General features: G+C 37.0%; 1 protein-coding gene across 1 annotated transcript; it reads left to right on the forward strand.

The window, feature by feature from the left end:
• The first annotated feature begins 1,418 nt into the window (after positions 1–1,418).
• Positions 1,419–18,623, forward strand: hmgcll1 (3-hydroxymethyl-3-methylglutaryl-CoA lyase like 1). Its single transcript, XM_028469563.1, has 9 exons — positions 1,419–1,666; positions 3,933–4,010; positions 4,316–4,423; positions 5,481–5,576; positions 5,736–5,884; positions 6,676–6,739; positions 6,832–7,020; positions 17,524–17,649; positions 17,998–18,623. The coding sequence occupies exons 1-9, from the start codon at positions 1,571–1,573 to the stop codon at positions 18,100–18,102; spliced, it is 1,011 nt and encodes a 336-aa protein (XP_028325364.1). The 5' UTR covers positions 1,419–1,570; the 3' UTR covers positions 18,103–18,623.
• The last annotated feature ends 87 nt before the right edge of the window (positions 18,624–18,710 follow it).

The raw sequence follows: 18,710 nt of genomic DNA on the forward strand, positions 1-18,710 counted from the left end.
GTGTTTTCTTAATAAGCACGTGTGGGTTTTCCTTGGGATCTCTGGTTGTCTCTCACTGTCTAAATCATATGTTAATTGGAGTTTCTAAATATAATACAGAACCTGTTATATATGTGACTGTGTTTGCGTGTCTGTGTTGCTTTAGTAATGGCTGGTTACTTGTGAGGCTGCCCGGAGTTAACAGGGGTAACATGCCATGCATGAGCAGAAATGATACATTTTCAAATGTGTGGTAATGGTTTTTAATAACAACTTTGAGAAATAGTGAGAATGATCAGGAATTTTATCTTATTTTTGTTTAAAGATTTGTCTAATATTGTGTATAGTGGACGTATGTAGGTTGGGTCAAAGAGGTCATATACTATGGAGATAGATTTGTGTATTTATTATTCAATAATAATAATAATAATAATAATAATAATAATAATAATAAAAATTTCAATAAAAAAGTATACTTCAATCAAAAATAAATATTTTCAATCCAAGAAAAAGTGTTGAAATGCAAAACAAACTATTCGAGACCCAAATATTGCATTTAAAGACTTTTTTTTTTTGATTGAAAATGTTTTTTTGTTCTTTTATTGAAAAGGTTTCATTTTGACAAATAATAAAGACACAAATCTACCTCCATAACTTCAAATAGAGAAGATGTGTTACTCTACCAGTGGATCAGTACAAAAAATGTATGAAGTCTGGCAACCTTTTTTGACTTATTTGGAAAATGTTAACGCAAGATGACATTTGTTAGTGTGATATAAATGTACTTCTATTATTGAATTGTATCGATCATCACTGTTTTTTGTGTATTTGTACAGCACCTTTCAAGAGCAGTAACATCACAAAGTGCTTCACAATCAGAGAAATAAAAGAGTTAATACAAAAACAATTACAATGCAAAATAAAGACAGATTAGACAAAGGCCAGTTTGAACAGATGGGTGTTCAGCTGCTTTTTCAAAATGTCTACAGAGGTCAGGGCTCTCAGTTCTGGGGGATGACCGTTCCAAGTTTTAAGGGACACAACCTCAAAGGCACAGTCACCTTTGGTTTTTAACAACCAGCAGACCCTGGTCAGAGGACCTCAGGGACCTGCTGGTATTATAAGGCCTCAGCAGCTCAGTGACATAAGCTGGAGCTTGACCATGCAAGACTCTAAACACAATAATAAGTGTCTTGTGAAGTGTAACTGTGCTGAATGATGCTATCTGCTATTCAATAATAATAATTAAAAAGAACCTTGTTTAAAAAAAAAAAAAAAGAATATTTGTCTGATATAAAAGTTGATGTGTAGCACAAATTCCCAATATTACCCAATTTTCCAATCTGTTGCACACAATTCCCTCTCTTTTACTCTCTGTCTCCTCCCTTACAACGCTCCTAAACCCCTCCTTCGCAGAGATGATGTTGCCATGGCAACTGCTGAATCATCCCTACATTTACTAATTAAATTTCCCTCGTGCAGACACAGTCCTCCATCTCTCAGGTCAGTGTTATCGGGTTTATATCTGCATGATTTGGAGCCTGTTGGTGTTTTTACTGGTCATTTACTGGATGACCCAGAGCTTTTTCGGATGGGCAACGTACCCACCACAGTGAAGCACTGCCTGAGCTATGAGCAACTCCTTGAGAACTGCCCATGGCTGAGACGCTGGCTGCAGGAGGAGAAGGTGGGAGTCCTTTTTCCTTCTTTCCAATCTGCTGCACATGCTCTGCCACATGACTGCGCCCTGACAGGGAGGCTGCACAGCTGACAACACTGATGCTGCCCAACAGTTGTTAGAGATGATCCACTGATGCCTCTTTATCTTTCATCTGTGCAGAGTTGATTGTTTTAGTTTATGGATAAGAGAAAACTTCAGTGTTCTGATCAACAGGCATAAACATTTTTTAACTTAAAAATCAAAACAGGTAAACATGACATGAAATAGCTATTGCTGACTATTAAAAAAAACAAAAAAAAAAAACACTTTATTTGAAGTTTTGTACGTAAGGCTGACATTACGCTACCATTATCTGTCATAAGCATGAATAAAGATGTCATTAAGGCTGTAATTAAGTGTTGTTCGCTAAATTATGACGCCTTTGGAGCTACGTTGGCATTGTTTGTGTTAGGTGGAGAAATCTAGTGGGGTTAGGTATAGGGTTAGGGTTAGTGCAGGGGTCTGCAACCTTTACTCAACAAGGAACAATTTTGCCTCATCTCACCTGGATTAAAGTCCTCCTGGAGCTGAAAAAATACCTTCTACCAATGAAGACAATACAGTGTATTAAATCATATACTGTTATAATTATATAGAATAATGTTTGATTTAATTTGACTTGATTTTTATTGATCATGTAAATGGAAACTTAAAAACAGTTTCAAATAAAATACATGATAATAAATTAATGTATTTGAAAGGCTTCAAAAAGTGAAGTTGATAACACATGATCATGTGGTCAGCACACATATTTAACCGGCACGTTGGTGGTTAAATGAATCTGTCCCCACACAATTAAAATCTCTATTTTCTTCCAGAATAGTGTTTTTGTTGGTTTAATCATCTTACCAGGGATTTAAAACTTAAGGTTAGTCACAGGTGCAGGAAAGTTGATGGTCTGTAGATGTTGCAGGAGGTGAAGTATGATTTTGATTGATCTTGATCTTGATTTGTCATTAATTATTAATAGCGTCCGTAAAAAATAAAAATAAACTGTTTATTTCAATATTTCAATAGTTTTTTTTTAAAGCTATAGGGAGCCATTACATAGAGTCAAACATTAGGCTCCAGAGCCGCAGGTTACAGACCCCTGGGTTAGGGTTCGGGTAACGAACGGTCAGTAACTAATGACATTTAATGACAGTCTTCATGACACCTTATTCATGCTAATGACAGGTGTCATGTCATAATAATGACAGCGTAATGTCAGCCTTATGTATAAAACTTCAATTAAAGGGTTACCAATTGTTTTTACATTTTAATTTACAATCATGTCCCAAATGTTTGCACTTATATTGTCCTCCATCTGAAAAGCTAAATGAGATCTAAGTTATTGTCTTCTTTTTAGTCGGCAAAAAATATTTTGTCATTCTGCATTTGTTTAACCTAATTATTTTTCTCTTTTTCTGGTAAAATTGTGTTTTTTGACAAAAGCTATGACAGCATCTATCAGTTTGCATAACTAACCCTGCGAGTAGAAACAACTGAGGAGTAAAAACAAACCACCTGACCCCCTACTTTTTCAAACCTAGCAAGGAAAAAATCAGCACGTTTTTGTTAAACGTTATGAAGTAAAACAAAGAATTACTCGTTTTACCTGATTCGGCTGATGTAATCACATTTACTTTATTTTCACCAACCGTCCTGATATGACTTTAATGGTCTTTGATTACTGACTGGTAATCATTCCATTATTCCTACTTTGATAACATACTCTGACAATATGATACTGAAAAAGATATTCTAAGATGTGCCTAATATTTCCAGCGGTGAGTAAAAGCTTTGAGCTTCTTTGAACAAAATCAAAACACTTGTGAGAAGCCACGTGGGTGGTCTGTTTGGACATATTGCTGCAGACAAAAAAAAGAATCTCTAAATCTGCCTTAGTTTTTAGTTTAACAAAGACATGTTCTTTAAAATAAAATAATGGTTTAGAAAAACAAAAAGTGAAAAAAACAAAACAAAACATGGTCAAAATATCCCCTGTGGTTTGTGTGGACTTACCCTAACCGTGATCAGTCTTTGCTCCATTACACATCTCCTGACTTTGCATCCCAAAGGCATGACAACCTTATGTTTTGGTTCTCAGATTTCGTATGGCTTTGAGTTATTCATAATGGGAATAGAATGCCCTGGAGCCTCCCCCTACAAAGGATAAATGACTTTTTACTCTTCTATGTTGTGCCAGGTGGTATTTTTCCATCTATCCCCTTTCTCTTTCATATTTCTCCAGACTATTAAAGCGCACGAGTATCCAGATTTTGTGAAAATTGTTGAAGTTGGGCCCAGAGATGGACTTCAGAATGAAAAGGTATATTCCCATCCATGATTCCTGTTATTATTTACAGACTTCTCAATGCATATAGATGATCACTTATGTAGGGTGTCTATTTTGTGTCTTTCTATAACATTCTATGATAGAGGCATTGAATGGAATATAGGTGACAGGGTTCATGGCTGACTTTGTGCTGCTTATGCATGTTCTTCCCACAGGTGTTTTTTAGATTGCACAGGAATAATTATTTTACCTCAGCAAGGCTTGAGAAATAGTTCTTGTTTGTTGCTGTTTTAATCTTGAATGGAATCAAATCCAGTTTCGGTGTCCTTCTTCCCCAGGAAATTGTTCCGACGGGGGTAAAAATCCAGCTGATAGACATGCTCTCGGGAACAGGCCTGTCTGTGATTGAGGCCACCAGCTTTGTCTCTTCAAAGTGGGTACCGCAGGTAATAACTCCTCTTTGTGCACAGCAAAGGGACCGATGAGTGATTTATTAGCCACCCTCTCCTGCATTAATGAAGTACTGAAGAATACGTGCCTTTTTAGCTTCACATTTCTCCTGAGTAGAACTTATTAAACTTATTAGAACTTATCACATGTTCTCCATTCTTTTTTAGTTTGCATTTAGAGGGAAAACGTTCACAATGTTTTAAGCCATATGTGTGAAACTCAAGGTCCAGGGGCCAAATCTGGCCCTTTAAAGCATCCAAATCGGCCCGCAGGAGGAAGTAGAAATGACAAAAATAACATAAATCATTGTGGAAATGATCACAAATACATAAATTCAATGAAGCTCACAATATTTGCATAGATCACTATTTTCATACAAACATGAGTCACAAAATAATGGAATTTTAAAAAGAAGATCTAGCATTGAGTGAACATCTGCCTCACAGCAAGAATGTCCTGGGTTCAGGTCCTGGGGTGGACAATTGGGTCCTTTCTGTGTGGAGTTTGCATGTTTACCCCATGTTTGCATATGTTTTCTCCTGGTACTCTGGTTTACTCTCACCATCCAAAAACATAACTGTTAGGTTGGAGTCTTTAGATTGCCCGTAGGAATGGGTGTGAGTGGTTGTCTGTCTGTGAGTGTTGACCTGCGATGGACTGGTGCCATGTCCAGGGTGTACCCGCACCTAACGCCCAATGACAGCTGGTGATGGGCACCAGCAGATCCCCGTGACCCTGAAAAAAGGAGCAAGTGGGTTGGGAAATGGATGGATGGATCGGAAACTGATATCTGTCATTTATTACTTGGATATTGTTGGTGCCTAAAGTTCTGTAAAGATTAGTTTTGCATAGAATTGCAAACTAAGGTGTAAAATGGTTGAAATTGCTCTATTTCCACCTGGCCCATTTGAAATCAAACTTTTACGTATTTGGCCCCTGAGCAAATGAGTTTGACACCCCTATAATATGAGCAATAGGCCTGTGCAGGATGATGTATTCATTCCTTTGTTATGTTTCTTTCTCTGCATTCTACATTTCATGATGCTCTTCTAGATGTCAGACCACACTGAGGTACTCAGAGGAATCCAGAGAGCACCAAATGTTCGCTACCCTGTTCTGACACCCAACATGCAAGGCTTTCAGGATGCTGCAAGTATTCATTTTTTTCTCCTAAATGTTTGCTGTTGCTCACCATGCATAGTGCAGTTATCATATTTAGTCATACACTATGCATAGTGGCCTATCATACATATAAAAAATGTATAAACAGTATATATAATTATTGTATTAATATGTGCTTTCTTAAAGGTTGCAGCAGGTGCGACTGAAGTGGCCGTGTTTGGATCCGCCTCTGAAACCTTCAGCAGAAAAAATATCAATTGTTCAGTTGATGAAAGTATGCTGAGGTTTAAGGAAGTCATTACCTTGGCCAAAGGGCAACACATTCCAGTGCGAGGGTTGGTGTTTCACATTTTCTGTCTTTAATATTCCAACAATAAAGCAAGGGCACAGATCAATGCATTATCAGCTACAAGTCAGTAAAACCAAATGAAAACAGTGCCTGCAATCGAAGGTTCTTTGTCCAAAAATAGACAATTAAGTACGCATGTAAAATACAATTCGAATGCCCTTCAGCCACAATCACGAATTGCTTTCTAACAAGAAACCTGAAAAGCTATTTTTATGGTATGTTCTTGTAATATGTAGAACAATGTAAATCTCTAATCAAATCTGAAAAAAACAATTTAAATCTAAATGTAAAATGTATTCATGTGCTATCCTTGAATAGGAAAGCACAAATATGTGGTTTAATTAACAAGAAAAAAAAAAAAAGACAGCCATGTGAGATTAATTACGTTGGTTAAATGTAGAAAACAGATGGATCCATGATAAAGTTTTAAACTTAGCCACAAAATAAAACATCTATCATAATAAACTCATGCATTTCTAAATCCCTGATGCTTGAGTACATGCTGATTATTGGACACTAGCCACGTGTATGTCAGACTTGGAATAGTTTTAAGACTTCTGTAAGTCATAAGTCCACGCCACTTAATCTCTGTAGTAACAATTGCGCCAGTCAAAAATCTGCAAATAATCCTGCTACAGACTCAATCAGCTGGTCAGATTTAGTCTGATGACTTACAGATAAATAGTTCAACTGATATAGACTGATAAATAACTGAAACGATTACCTTTGGTTGCAGTTGAGCCAAATTGAAAATGCATGGATTTCTTTGTCTTTCAGCTATGTTTCTTGTGCGCTTGGCTGTCCCCACGAGGGACACATTGACCCCTCCAAAGTTGCCCAGGTGAAATCATCCTCATCATGTTGGATAAAACCCTTCACATAGTGATACAGAATAATTAATGGTAAATGTCACTGTTTCTTGTATTTTAATAGGTGGCAAAGAGCTTATATGAAATGGGCTGCTATGAGATTTCTTTGGGCGATACCATCGGTGTTGGTACCCCAGGGTCAATGTGTGAAATGATGCAGACGGTGATGAAGGAAGTACCGGTTAGTGCTCTCGCAGTTCATTGTCATGACACCTACGGACAGGCACTGCCCAATATCTTAACTGCATTACAGGTGAGTAAACACACTAGTGTCATTTTAAAGGCAAATACTCTTTGGAGTCTTTTATCTATCAAAGTAAATGAAGCAAGTTTAACTAGTTAAAACTGATGATGTGATTCATGTTTCTTTAGTCAGGCTGTTTTGTATTCTGTATGAAAATGTGTTTAAATCCAGAAATGGATTTAATTTGGTTTACAACACAGTAGTAAAAATGAGGCTTGCAACATGCAATTATATTCCAGCTGTGTTGAGGGTATTGTGGTGTAAACAAGTTGCTGTCTGTAGTCACGATATTCATTTAACGAAGTGGAACAGATCGTTTCAAAGATGTGTGTGAAGGACTTGAACTTTCCATGATATACCATGGAGAGAAGTGGTTCTTTCTTTGAAAATCCCAGCTGGCATCATACATCTTTGTTTTTAAAGTTGGTTGAAAACACTGGCGTGTTTGTGGTGAGATTGGAGAGAAATCTGTAAAGATGGCAAAATGAGCTCTCAAGCCACAAGTGCTCCGATGTTTCATATGCTTTGGATACAATCACCAAACCATCCATCACCCATTTGCTGATGTCCATCTTAGATCACACTGGGTTTAAGGCGCCGTGCACTCTGGACAGGCCAGACAATCACAGTAACACCCATCCCCTTTTTCTAATCTAAAGTAAATATTTTTTGTTCAGTGAGAGGAAACAATGTCCAAAGAAAAGTAACAACCACAGGGAGAACATTCCAGGTGTCCATTGGGGAGTTAAACCCATGACATACACTCTTTGAGGCAGAATTACAGTAAGTGCTGACCACCACACAAAAAATGATTCCTTTAAATCTTCCACAATAGACGCAAATTATTCTCTCCATTTATTTCCATCTGTAATTTCTTTACACTATAAGTGTAATGATCATATACCAGCTAAGTGGGGTGTGTGACTTCCACAACCTAGGCTGTGTTTGAAATGGCACACACCGTACTATACTCTACAAACTCAATGAGTATATACTATCTACTATATACTATAAGCATGATAAGGACGATTAGGCTAATGAGCGTTCCCACTGAAGTTTATAATTAAGCTTCCCAAGATGCATTTTGATCCTACAAGAAAAAACAGAAGCACCCTGAGACTAAATACAGTATCTCTGTTGATTCGCCACCTTTGAAAGTTTTGAAATAATTTTAAGTGAGAAAGTGACCAAGTAAAATATCAACATGTGGTCATTTGATCCATGAAAGTCTCGAAAACAGACTTAATGCTGACATTTTTGAGTATTTCGGAGACCCTCCATTGTATTACTGACAAAACAAGAGCCTTATTTACAACAGCGTTAAAAAAAAAATCTAATGGAAGACAAGAAGAGAGGCTTTTGTTTTGAAAAGGGCAGTGACGTGCCGTGAGCACTAGGGTAGGGTAGGCAGGGCGTTGCAAGTCGAGACAACCAATGTCAACACCAATGACAATTTCATATGTTTCTGCTGGCAAGTGTTAATCTAACAAAATCAACATCGTGAAAAAAACATTAAAGAAACATAAACAATTATTCAATAGCAGCCTCCATACTCTCCCAACAAGATATATCTCATGACACGGCAGCACATTCATTGTTTGTGTTGGAAACACAGAAAAACGGAGAAAATGACAACAACAACAACAACTCAGAACAGCTTTAGTGAGACGCATCCACAAAGCCAATTCTTCCTTTTGTACCATTCACTGTAGAAAATACGAAACATTTTCTGACCATACCTTTGCTGAAGGTCTGGTTGCTCAGGTGTTGGTCTCCCATCTTTTAAAAGCTGTCGTTTTTTCCTCAAAAGAAAGTTTCTTTATTGTCTCTAGCGCTGTCACCCTGACTGTAGTTTTATCCCGCTTCTAGCTAGAGAACGTAGCAGCAACCATGCTGTATAAATTCAATAATGCACTCTGAATGTACGTATGGCAATTAGCATAGCACGGTTACGTTCAAAGGCAGCGTATAGAGCTGCCTTTTCACATAAATGGTTTTCATCTTGTGGAACTGACTGCGCATGCGCAAACACATATAATCACGGGCTATGGGAACAGAGGCAGAGCAGCATTGTGCTTTTAGAAGAGGGTGTGGCCTCCTCCTGCCTTACAGTGGAGTGAGACTGTGCAGCGTCTCTGCTGTACCATGAAATAGTGATGTTTAGTCATTTGGGCTATGAAAAGCACAAAATGCTGATACTTTCAAACTAATAGATGCTCTAGGCTATCAGAAATATAAAAATAAATTATAATTATAATGCAAATAATCAAAATATCGATTCACCCTTGGGTAGGCAAGGCCTACCCTGACTGCACGTCACTGGAAAAGGGGATGTTTGACTTTTAGCTTGAAGTCGGTCCCAGGACAATTTTACGTTCCACTTGCAATGCATTATGGGGTGGTTGAGAATGACTAGTGTACTCACCGTGCACACTGAAAAAAATGTCCCAATATGGAATAGATCCGAGTATTTCTCGCATACTAATCTTTTACTACTATCTACTGTGAACACACTACATACTCATTTTGACATCAAACTTAGTATGAGTTGTACATTAGTATGCTATGTCAAACACAGACCTTAATTTGCATGTTTGTTGACTTTTGGAGGAAATCGGTGTGGTATGAATATACAAAGCTCAGGGAGAACATGCACACTATGCACACACAAAGTCTTTGTTTTTACCAGAGTGCACTACCTGGGTGGGAATATACACTCATGACTTTTTAGTTATGAATTGGTAACCACTCCTTCACTTCTATCCCTGACCATCCACAAATGTATCACCCCTCATTTGTTTGACAGCTTCTCCTCTGCTTTCCAAGTGAATCAGAAAGAAATTTGGACACTTTTGCCTTCACATTCTCCTTCCTTCCTTTATGACGAATATGATTTTTCTTGTAGTGAACCAAAAGCCCATTATGGATAAATGCCCAGCGTTTGTATATAACTGTGTAGTAACTCATGGCCACATCAAGAGAAGCAACCAGATGTGTATGCAAATTTGGGATGGTGAATCTTGTTCCAGGATATTTATCAGCTTTCTTAAGTATCTGCCAAAATTGTAGAGATCGCACGTATTTTTCAAGGTTTTAGATTATCATTCCTGATGGAAATGATTACATGTTAAGAGCCTCTCAGTCCATCATTTATAAGAATTTCAAAGCACGTTACAGTCTGCAGATGGCATGTTTTCTTTTTTAAATTGTTGCAGAGAACAAAGAGCTAAAAATTAAACCCAAATCTAAAAATGAACATTTATTTTCTCAGTGGGACTGGTAAAACAACATTGAATTTAACTTTACATTGTTTCTAAAAATTACTTATTTTACATGGATTTAGGTGTATTTCTACAGAAGCAGATTAGGGCCAATTTTGATGGAGAAAATAATTTTAAGCAAATCAAGAATAAAGTCAAAATTTGGCCAATTTGGCCAATTCACCATATGACAACAAACAGCAGATCGTGGCTGTCTACAAAATGCTGTGCATCTTTTAGCTCATAAACACAGCGTTGTAATCTCTTTAAGGACTTTGAAGAAATTTAGCCAAAAAAATTCATCTGTTTGGAAAAGGAGGAGCATTCAGTCCGTCAACAGATTAGAGCCAGTTTTGATGGAGTGAATTGGCCCTTGTCTGCTTCTGTAGATTTGACTTCATTAGCAGACCTTCAATTTTTATCATATTATATTTTTTGTTTTTATTGTTTTTTTTTCGAAATTTCAACATTGATCTCAACATTATATTTAAACCATCGCAGATATTTAAATTTTATATTCGAAATTTCAAAATGTTTTCCTCTTCCGTAGTATTTCTCTGTCCTGGTAAGGTTATGTAATACTCTCAAAACAGCATCACACAAGCATTTTGACTGATCTCAGAAAAGTACTCTGTTTTGAAACTGTTCTTACTCTTGGCAGATGAAACAGACTAACAGTTTGTATTCTGTTTCAAAATTTGACAACTGCCCCTTAAAATGTAAAGACAGTACCAGTTTGTGACATTATGAATGTATTCATTGTTATATATACAGTCCACACAAAGGGACGCACAGAAACACAGGAGCCGTCATTCAAAAATGAAGACAACCTGAAGAAACATGATCTAAGCATCCTTACAAAGAAACATGATTCACAAACTGTCTGCTAAAGAAAAGACAAAAAATCCCTGAATCTTAATGAACATGAGATATTTCCAATGGGCCCTCTCATCACTTTTGACATGGCCTGTTGAAAGAAACAGTCCTGCTTTTGGTTTCTACATGACTTTAAAAAAGGTTATTTTAGTTTTGAGGGAAGTATTTTTTCACCACACAGCCTGTCAGTACTCAACACCTATGACTTCCAGCTTTTCCAGACGTAAAACAGAGGTAATACAGATATGGCCGCCTTTGTTCTCGCATTGTCACCATAGGGGAGGAAGCTCATTGGGGGCTGGGTGGGTCAGCAGATGTGAGAGGGTCAGCACAAAGGCTCACCTATTGAGTGTCTATTGGACAAAGCAACTGGATGGAAGGGCCCTGGGGGGCTCCTGACTCGTCTGTCGCTTGGCTGTTGAACTCTCCGACAATGCAGCGCTTAAAAGCCAGTGGAAAACGATCCTTTGATTAGCTTGATGCTGAGTGCATGATGAATAGTGTTGCAGCTGCAAAGCAAACCTTTGGAACATTGTTTCCACTCTATGTCTAAAAAATGTACAGAAAACTGTTGGGAATTGCTACATTTAGCAATAATTAATGTATAATTTCTGCAACTGTGCAGCACAATGAAGTCAACTGACAGACACATTCACTCCTACAATCAATCTAGAGATTCCAATTAACCATACTTTAGGAATGTGAGAAGAAACCGATGAGAGATAGTACATTTTATTCAGAGTTTTCATGGCTGCTATGTCACCACAGAAAACAATTGTAGTTCTATTTGCTCAGCCATAAACATAAAGGAAATGAATGATTTTTATCAACGTTTTTCATTACTGTGTGCCAGAACTTTTTACCACCAACTGAGAGAGAAATGAATTCCCCCAATGCCCCGAGTAACCTCCTTTGTTCCCGGTGAAGACATTCCTCTGTCTTTGTACCTTTTCTACGCAGCTTTCCAGGTTTTTTTTTTTTTTTATCATGGTGAGGGAAGGTGGGGGGCTTTGTAACAAACCTACACTGGCAGCTCACACAATGTGAATATATGTACTTAAATTTCACAGACTTGGCCAGGAGGTATTTTCTCCAACGTTTTTTTTTTTAGTGCAGCTGCTGCCGGAGAGTTCAGAATAGCTTGTTAGAATAGACGTCATGTGCAGTCCTTTTCATCTCCTTTCATGAGACAAAACACATTTCTCAATAACGTTAACACAATTAATTCTAAACCTGCAGGGCAGGAGCTTAAAAACGGACTCTGAAAACATTCTTCTTCTTCTTCTTCTTATTCTTCTAAAGGTGCTGCCACTGGAAGCCTCCAAAGTGAAACATTTTGAAAATTCACAATAAATCAATACAGAGATTTGCAACTTTCACAAAAAGTGGGCTCAATGCTGTAGAAACTTTTTGCACATTTAAACCTATGAAGTCCATCGCTCAGTTTTTTTCCCTGAAAAAATATAAAACTTTTAAAAACTATGTCCTCTCGCAATGATTTGCTCAATTGACACCAAAGTACAGCTCATCTTCAGACTGTCCTACACACACGATCGACACAGATTTTTCGATTAAATAAAAAACTCAGTCGACTGTGTCAACATTTTTCACGGTAAATGGTTTAAATTACGGTGGCTCAAAAACAAACAAACAAAAAAAAAAAAAAAACACCCTTTCTGGGTGAAAAGATGTTTCTTTTGCGCTAAAAAAGCAAATTTTCAAAAACAGGGTCTCTCTCGGGTCTCACATGCCAAATAACAAATATTCCACTTGGGGTGTAGGATTTGGCAATAACTATGAGAGAATGGTTGAATACACTCACTGGCCTCAGTTGTTCATCTCCAACGGACACCTGAGAAAAGGGTGTATGACCCTATGGCAGAGATGATAAGTCATGGTAAAGTTATCACCTGATGGCACTAACCAGTACAGACAGTGGGGTAGGTGCACTATAGCAAACAAAACACTTATTTGGGTTAACACCGTGCCATATTTCATCATTTGTCGTGTAAAAACTACAACTATTTTGGAACACAATGATAGCGAAAAAACCAAATTAAACTTCAATTTCACCTACTTACTATTTTGCACAATTGAAATATGTTGTCTACATGCATATATTATCATATTTCATCAAATTTCATGAAAAATTGTCAGATTTAAGGGGCCGTCTGGGACTCTAGATAACGTTTTAAAAAGATTGAAAAAAATGAACATGCTTTTTTAAAACCCCAAAATGAACACCATTTCACCCAGGGAGGGTGTTTTCCTTGAAAAAGTGTTTTCTATTGTAATTACTTGCCACTCAATACATTTTCTGCATAATAATAATAATAATTAAAAAAAAACATTTTGGAGTCATGGTAGATGATGTTTGGAAATGAAAAATATATATAAATATATATATTTTCTTTTAACTTTTGAAGCAAATAAATCATTGTTCAGAAAAAATGACCAACATCTCAATGTTGTCTTGAATATGCAATATGTGTATTTTTTTTATTTTTGTCTAAATAACTGAATTCTTGACAGCTGTTTGAAATCTGCCTTCAAATGCTAAGAGCTGGCCCTGACCGCTGTACAGCACCTATAATTACTTTCCTTGAAATCTGAAAACTTTTCATTTCTTTCTTCGTTTCTTGCACTTTCTATGTCATGCCCGGATTACTAATACTGCAGAATGGCCAGGGGAAGGAATCAACACTTTTAATTTTATTGAAGATATTTTGGGCCGCTAAGTTTCAACGAATGTTACAACAAATGATTTTTTACAGAGAGGAGTCTCTTTTTAATTTGTGAGCATTCATTCTTTCAACAACAGCAGAGTTTTCATACATAGATATATGCTACAATGTGGCTTTTTAAAAATAGTAAAATCCTAAGATTGACCTTGTAGGCCTATAAACATTTATTTTTTTCCTCACGTTCTTTTTTCATTTTAGTCGCTCGATCTCTTCCAATGCCCGAGGTTAACTTCCTTTGCAAAGGACCTATTTAAACATTCTTGGAAAGAGGTGATATATGTGTCAACAGTGGACCCGTGACAGTTTCTTTCAGCCTTACTGTTTATGTAAAGGTGGTTAAAGCATTGCTGCTTCATATCCCTCTCTGAATACACACTCTCCCTTTCTGTCTCTGACGCTGTTATAAAACCAAAATGGGAACATGTCCATCCTCAGCCTCGTCCACTCAGAGTATAGAATGTCAACAAGCTTATCCCGAATCATGCAAGCTTAAAAATGCACTGTGTCTTTACAGAGGAATGCATTGTTTTTATACAGCCACAGCTCGCTGAATATGGCTTTATAACAGCGAGCGCACATCTGGTTTCTGAGCGGCGCGAGTATAACCGAGCGTTGGCAAGCTCACGCTGCTGACCACCAGTTCCGATGCAGAGGTGAGGGGCACGCCGTTGAAGGCCTGGTTTTGTTTGCTCCAGTCGGAAACGGTACGCCAAAGTTTTTACGGGGGAAGAGCAGCTGGAAGTGAACGGAATGGCATGGCAGATTACAACTCAGTGTTTATACTACAAAATCCTGCCTAGTACAATATCCTGCTCTGGCTGTAACCAAGGTCTGGAAATGGAGTGAACTGCGCACACCAGGCAAGATATTTTCTTCCTTTTTCCCACCTCCCCTGCTTCTCTGCCAACACTAACATCAATTACAGTTGGCTGGAAAAGAATGTTTTCCTTTTTATTGAGGAGAACCAACAAATTAGCAGTGTTGCTGTGAAAAGGCACTTGAGATTTCCTTATTAAGCTTTGCTACTTAGTGGGTGGAGCCCTGCCATGACCCGATGTCACCAAGACGAGCGTTGTGTTCATTTATCCTCCCTCATCCACAACTATTATATTTGAGCTGGAATAAAGCTGTAGGGATGTGAAAATTATCAGAACACAATGTGTATGTTCAGAGGTTTAAAGGAAATTATTTTAGATATAAATGTTTTCTACACAGTATCTATTTAGAAACCATCTCCTATTGCCATTCTGTCACATTGAGTCAACAATATTGTGAATAATGTACATGATTTTTAATAAGATAACTTATTTGATTCATTTATAATCCTATTTTAATGTGTATTTAACAAAATGTAGTTCATAATGACTACAGGTAAAACTGAATTAGTGAATGAGCTCAAAAATGTGGAAATGCTTTAGTTCAAGCAGGAGTATACCATGACACAGATAACAACATGAGACCCAATGGTTCATGTGTTTCCATTTATGGATCGTTTCTAAAATGGTCACAAAACAACAACAAAAAACTAATTGAAATAAACAAAGTTTATGAAGGGCGACACAAAAAACACAAACACCCAAAATAACCCCTTAGGATCTTTCTGTGGGGAGTTTACGTGTTCTCCCAGTGCTTGGGTGCATTTACCTGCTCCAGCATCCTCCGACAGTGCAACATGTATGTTAGATCAGTTGGAGTTGCTGCGTTTCCCATGTAAATTAAAGGGTGTTTAAAGGTGTCCTTGTATTAGCCCTGCATTCTTTCTAACGTTAATCAGCAGAGTCCTTTATTATTGCAGAAAAAGTAATAGTATTTTTTAGTTTGTTGGTTGTTGAAAATATCCTTTACTAGTTTGCAGAGGTGGCAAAAGTATGAGTCTTCAGTACTCAAGTATAGACTTGAATAAAAAATAGCTTTGGTTAAAGTAAAAGTATTGAAGTTGCTCCCTTACTTGAGTAAAAGTAAAAAAGTAAATAAAGTAAAAAAAAGTGCACTCATTATAGATGAAATTTGTGAATAAAATGTTTTAAGAAAAAAACCCAGAGCTGCTGCTGAGTTTAATATTTTTTAAGACTTGAAAATGTTTTAACCATAAAACGAATGGACTTGCCGAACGTAAAAAAAGCTCAAACTACCAAAATTTTGCGTCTTTTTACACCGCAGTGTCATCTTTGAAGGTCTGAAATACCGGTATTTATAGACCGGAAATTAGGTTAAATACTCAAGTAAAGTACAGATACCAGAAAAAACTACTTAAGAACAGTAACAAAGTATTTGTACTTAGTTACTGTAAGTTTGTATCTTTAGAGTAAAAAGAATACAATACCTGTCATAGAGAAAAAGTGATTTCTACCCTGTACAGTTATTAGTTATTAGTTATTATAATTAGTATTAATCAGGATAATGGCAGCAGAGTTCTCCATATATTGTAGTTTATTGAGGCCTAAACATTTTTACTTTCTTCCAGTCGGTAAATGAATACAAACGAAGGCATTACAAGGAGGTATTAAAAAAAACTCTCAAAGTTTAGTAAACTCATTATTATTTAAGTAAGACACTTGCCGTTCAACAATAAAATCATGTGCACGAGATGTGGGACAGGAAATCAAAATTATGATAATCATTTGTCTTCCGCACGCAATGGAAAAATCTAAATGTTAGCACTAAAAAAAATTAAATAAATCCATGTCTAAATATAGATTATTAGATTTATTATTATAATACACTTGAGTAAAGGAGTGAGTAGGGGGTAAAAGAGTAAAGGGGTTAGGGAGGATAGGACAATTTACTTATTTACAACACTTTTAATAGTAACAAAACATTGACTTTATGCAGTTTATGCATTATTGACTAATTCATTCAAACTGAAACTAAACTGCAACAAATGATTTGAACATTTTTACACTTGACAGAGTTGCAACAAATTTTTATCTTTGAGATATTGCAATTTATTGTGTGATTTTCTTGGAATATTTAGACTCTCATAAAATCACTGCATTGTGTAAGTAACGGTATCGCGAACTATGTATTCAGTATCACAAGGTACACTGCAATTCCCAGCTCTGATATGCAGCCTTTCCATCAAATGTAACATTATTCTGACATGATATCAATCAATTCTGAACTGTTTTTGATCTTCTGCATAGATTAGCTGTTGAACTAATGGACGTGACAAAAGTTTTTTGTCCTCTAATATTAGGTAATTGAGCGGTAATATTACATCTTGAAAATTTGAGAGACAGAAAGAGAGAAACTATCCAGTCAAGGACTACATGTATTTTCATTGCGGTAAGAAAGTGAATCCCCCTGGTTAAGGGCAATGTATCCCTGTAAAAACATGAGTAACTGAGAGAATAAGAAACACATGAATAGTTCTGTTCAGCATAATGTTCCACGTCATAGCAACAAGGCCATAATTATGGGGTGTTAGTGGTTTAAGCTGACAAAGAGGATGACTAAGCTGTGTTTCGGTACATTCTGTGCCCACTCATCTTCCAGACTTCAGCTTGTTGCTCACCATAAAACACAACCGCAGGCATGGCAAGGTGCAGGCACTGCAAGAACAAAGATCATTGTTCAGGGTTTTAGTTTGAGCTGAAGCTGCAGGTGCTGAACCTTCCTGTTTTTCTTTGCAGATGGGGGTCCGGGTGGTGGACTCTGCTGTTGCCGGTCTGGGAGGTTGCCCCTATGCACAAGGTTCAACTGGCAACGTTTCAACAGAGGATGTGCTTTACATGCTCCATGGCATGGGCATTGAAACAGTGAGTATGTTTTTTTTCACTCTGCACTTTTACAGACCTGCAGTATTTTCTGTCATTATTCCAAAAACACCAAACCAGAGCAGTCTTGGGGTTCGTTTACATAAACACATCTCTCTGCAAATATACTCTCCTTCCATAAATGTTTGTTTTACAATATCAGTGGCATAACATGACTTTTGCAAGACCATGATGTTACACCAATGGTTCCTGGGACAATTTATTTAACAATTTCTACCTCTGCTGGTGGGTTTTCTTTACTGCACCATAGTATGTATCACCTGTCTGACTTTTATCACATTTTACAAGATCACCATTTAGAGTTAACATGTGATTCTGTTTCTTTCACAGGGTGTTAATCTGGCCAAAGTTGTAGAGGCCGGTGACTTTATCTGCAACTTTTTGTGCCGCAAGACAAACTCCAAAGTTGCTCAGGCGAGTAGCAAGACACTGTGATGATCTCCTGCAAAGCATTTCAATATCTGACGGTGGATCTTTATTTGTGCTTCCTGTATCTTTGCTGCCTTCATTTTTGTTAAACATATCACTGGTTGGGTTAGTATTGGCAACGATTTCAAATAAGAAAAACTCAAGGCAAATAATTGTTTAGTTGGTTTTATTCATCATTTAAGCTGGCATTTAAGAAAAAGCAAAAACATCAAATGAACCTTTGAAGGTTTTTCACCACTTTATTTTTAATCACCTTGAAAGCTTTATGGATCCAGAAGAATATTATAAATGTAGTCAGCTGCTTGGTGGAGCGATGGCTGACATGCAAACTTCTGAACAGAGTTGACATATTCCTCCGTAATGTAAGAAGAAGTATATAATGTTTTCCCCACCGATCAATCATGTCATGTCAAGTTTACTGTTCTTTGTTTCTCATACCTTCACTGTACAGATTGCAAAGCTATAACCAAGTAGTCATTTTTCTTTTTTTTTTTTTTAATCAAACACATATAGTATTATTTTCATGATGGTGCACATATATGTAGGCTATATGCTTATACAAATTAAAAAAAGTTGGTGTATTATTTCTATTTTCTTCCATATTCTGTCTTTTG

This window comes from Gouania willdenowi, chromosome 15 (genome assembly GCF_900634775.1).
Source record: "Gouania willdenowi chromosome 15, fGouWil2.1, whole genome shotgun sequence".
NCBI lineage: Eukaryota > Metazoa > Chordata > Actinopteri > Blenniiformes > Gobiesocidae > Gouania > Gouania willdenowi.

What these genes read in the sequence shown, in the direction of transcription:
- hmgcll1 (XM_028469563.1), top strand. Translation starts at nt 1,571, where the DNA reads ATGGGCAACGTACCCACCACAGTGAAGCACTGCCTGAGCTATGAGCAA. An exon ending in ACCCCTCCAAAGTTGCCCAG is followed by an intron (nt 6,740 to 6,831) that starts GTGAAATCATCC and finishes GTATTTTAATAG; the next exon opens with GTGGCAAAGAGCTTATATGA. An exon ending in ATATCTTAACTGCATTACAG is followed by an intron (nt 7,021 to 17,523) that starts GTGAGTAAACAC and finishes TTTTCTTTGCAG; the next exon opens with ATGGGGGTCCGGGTGGTGGA.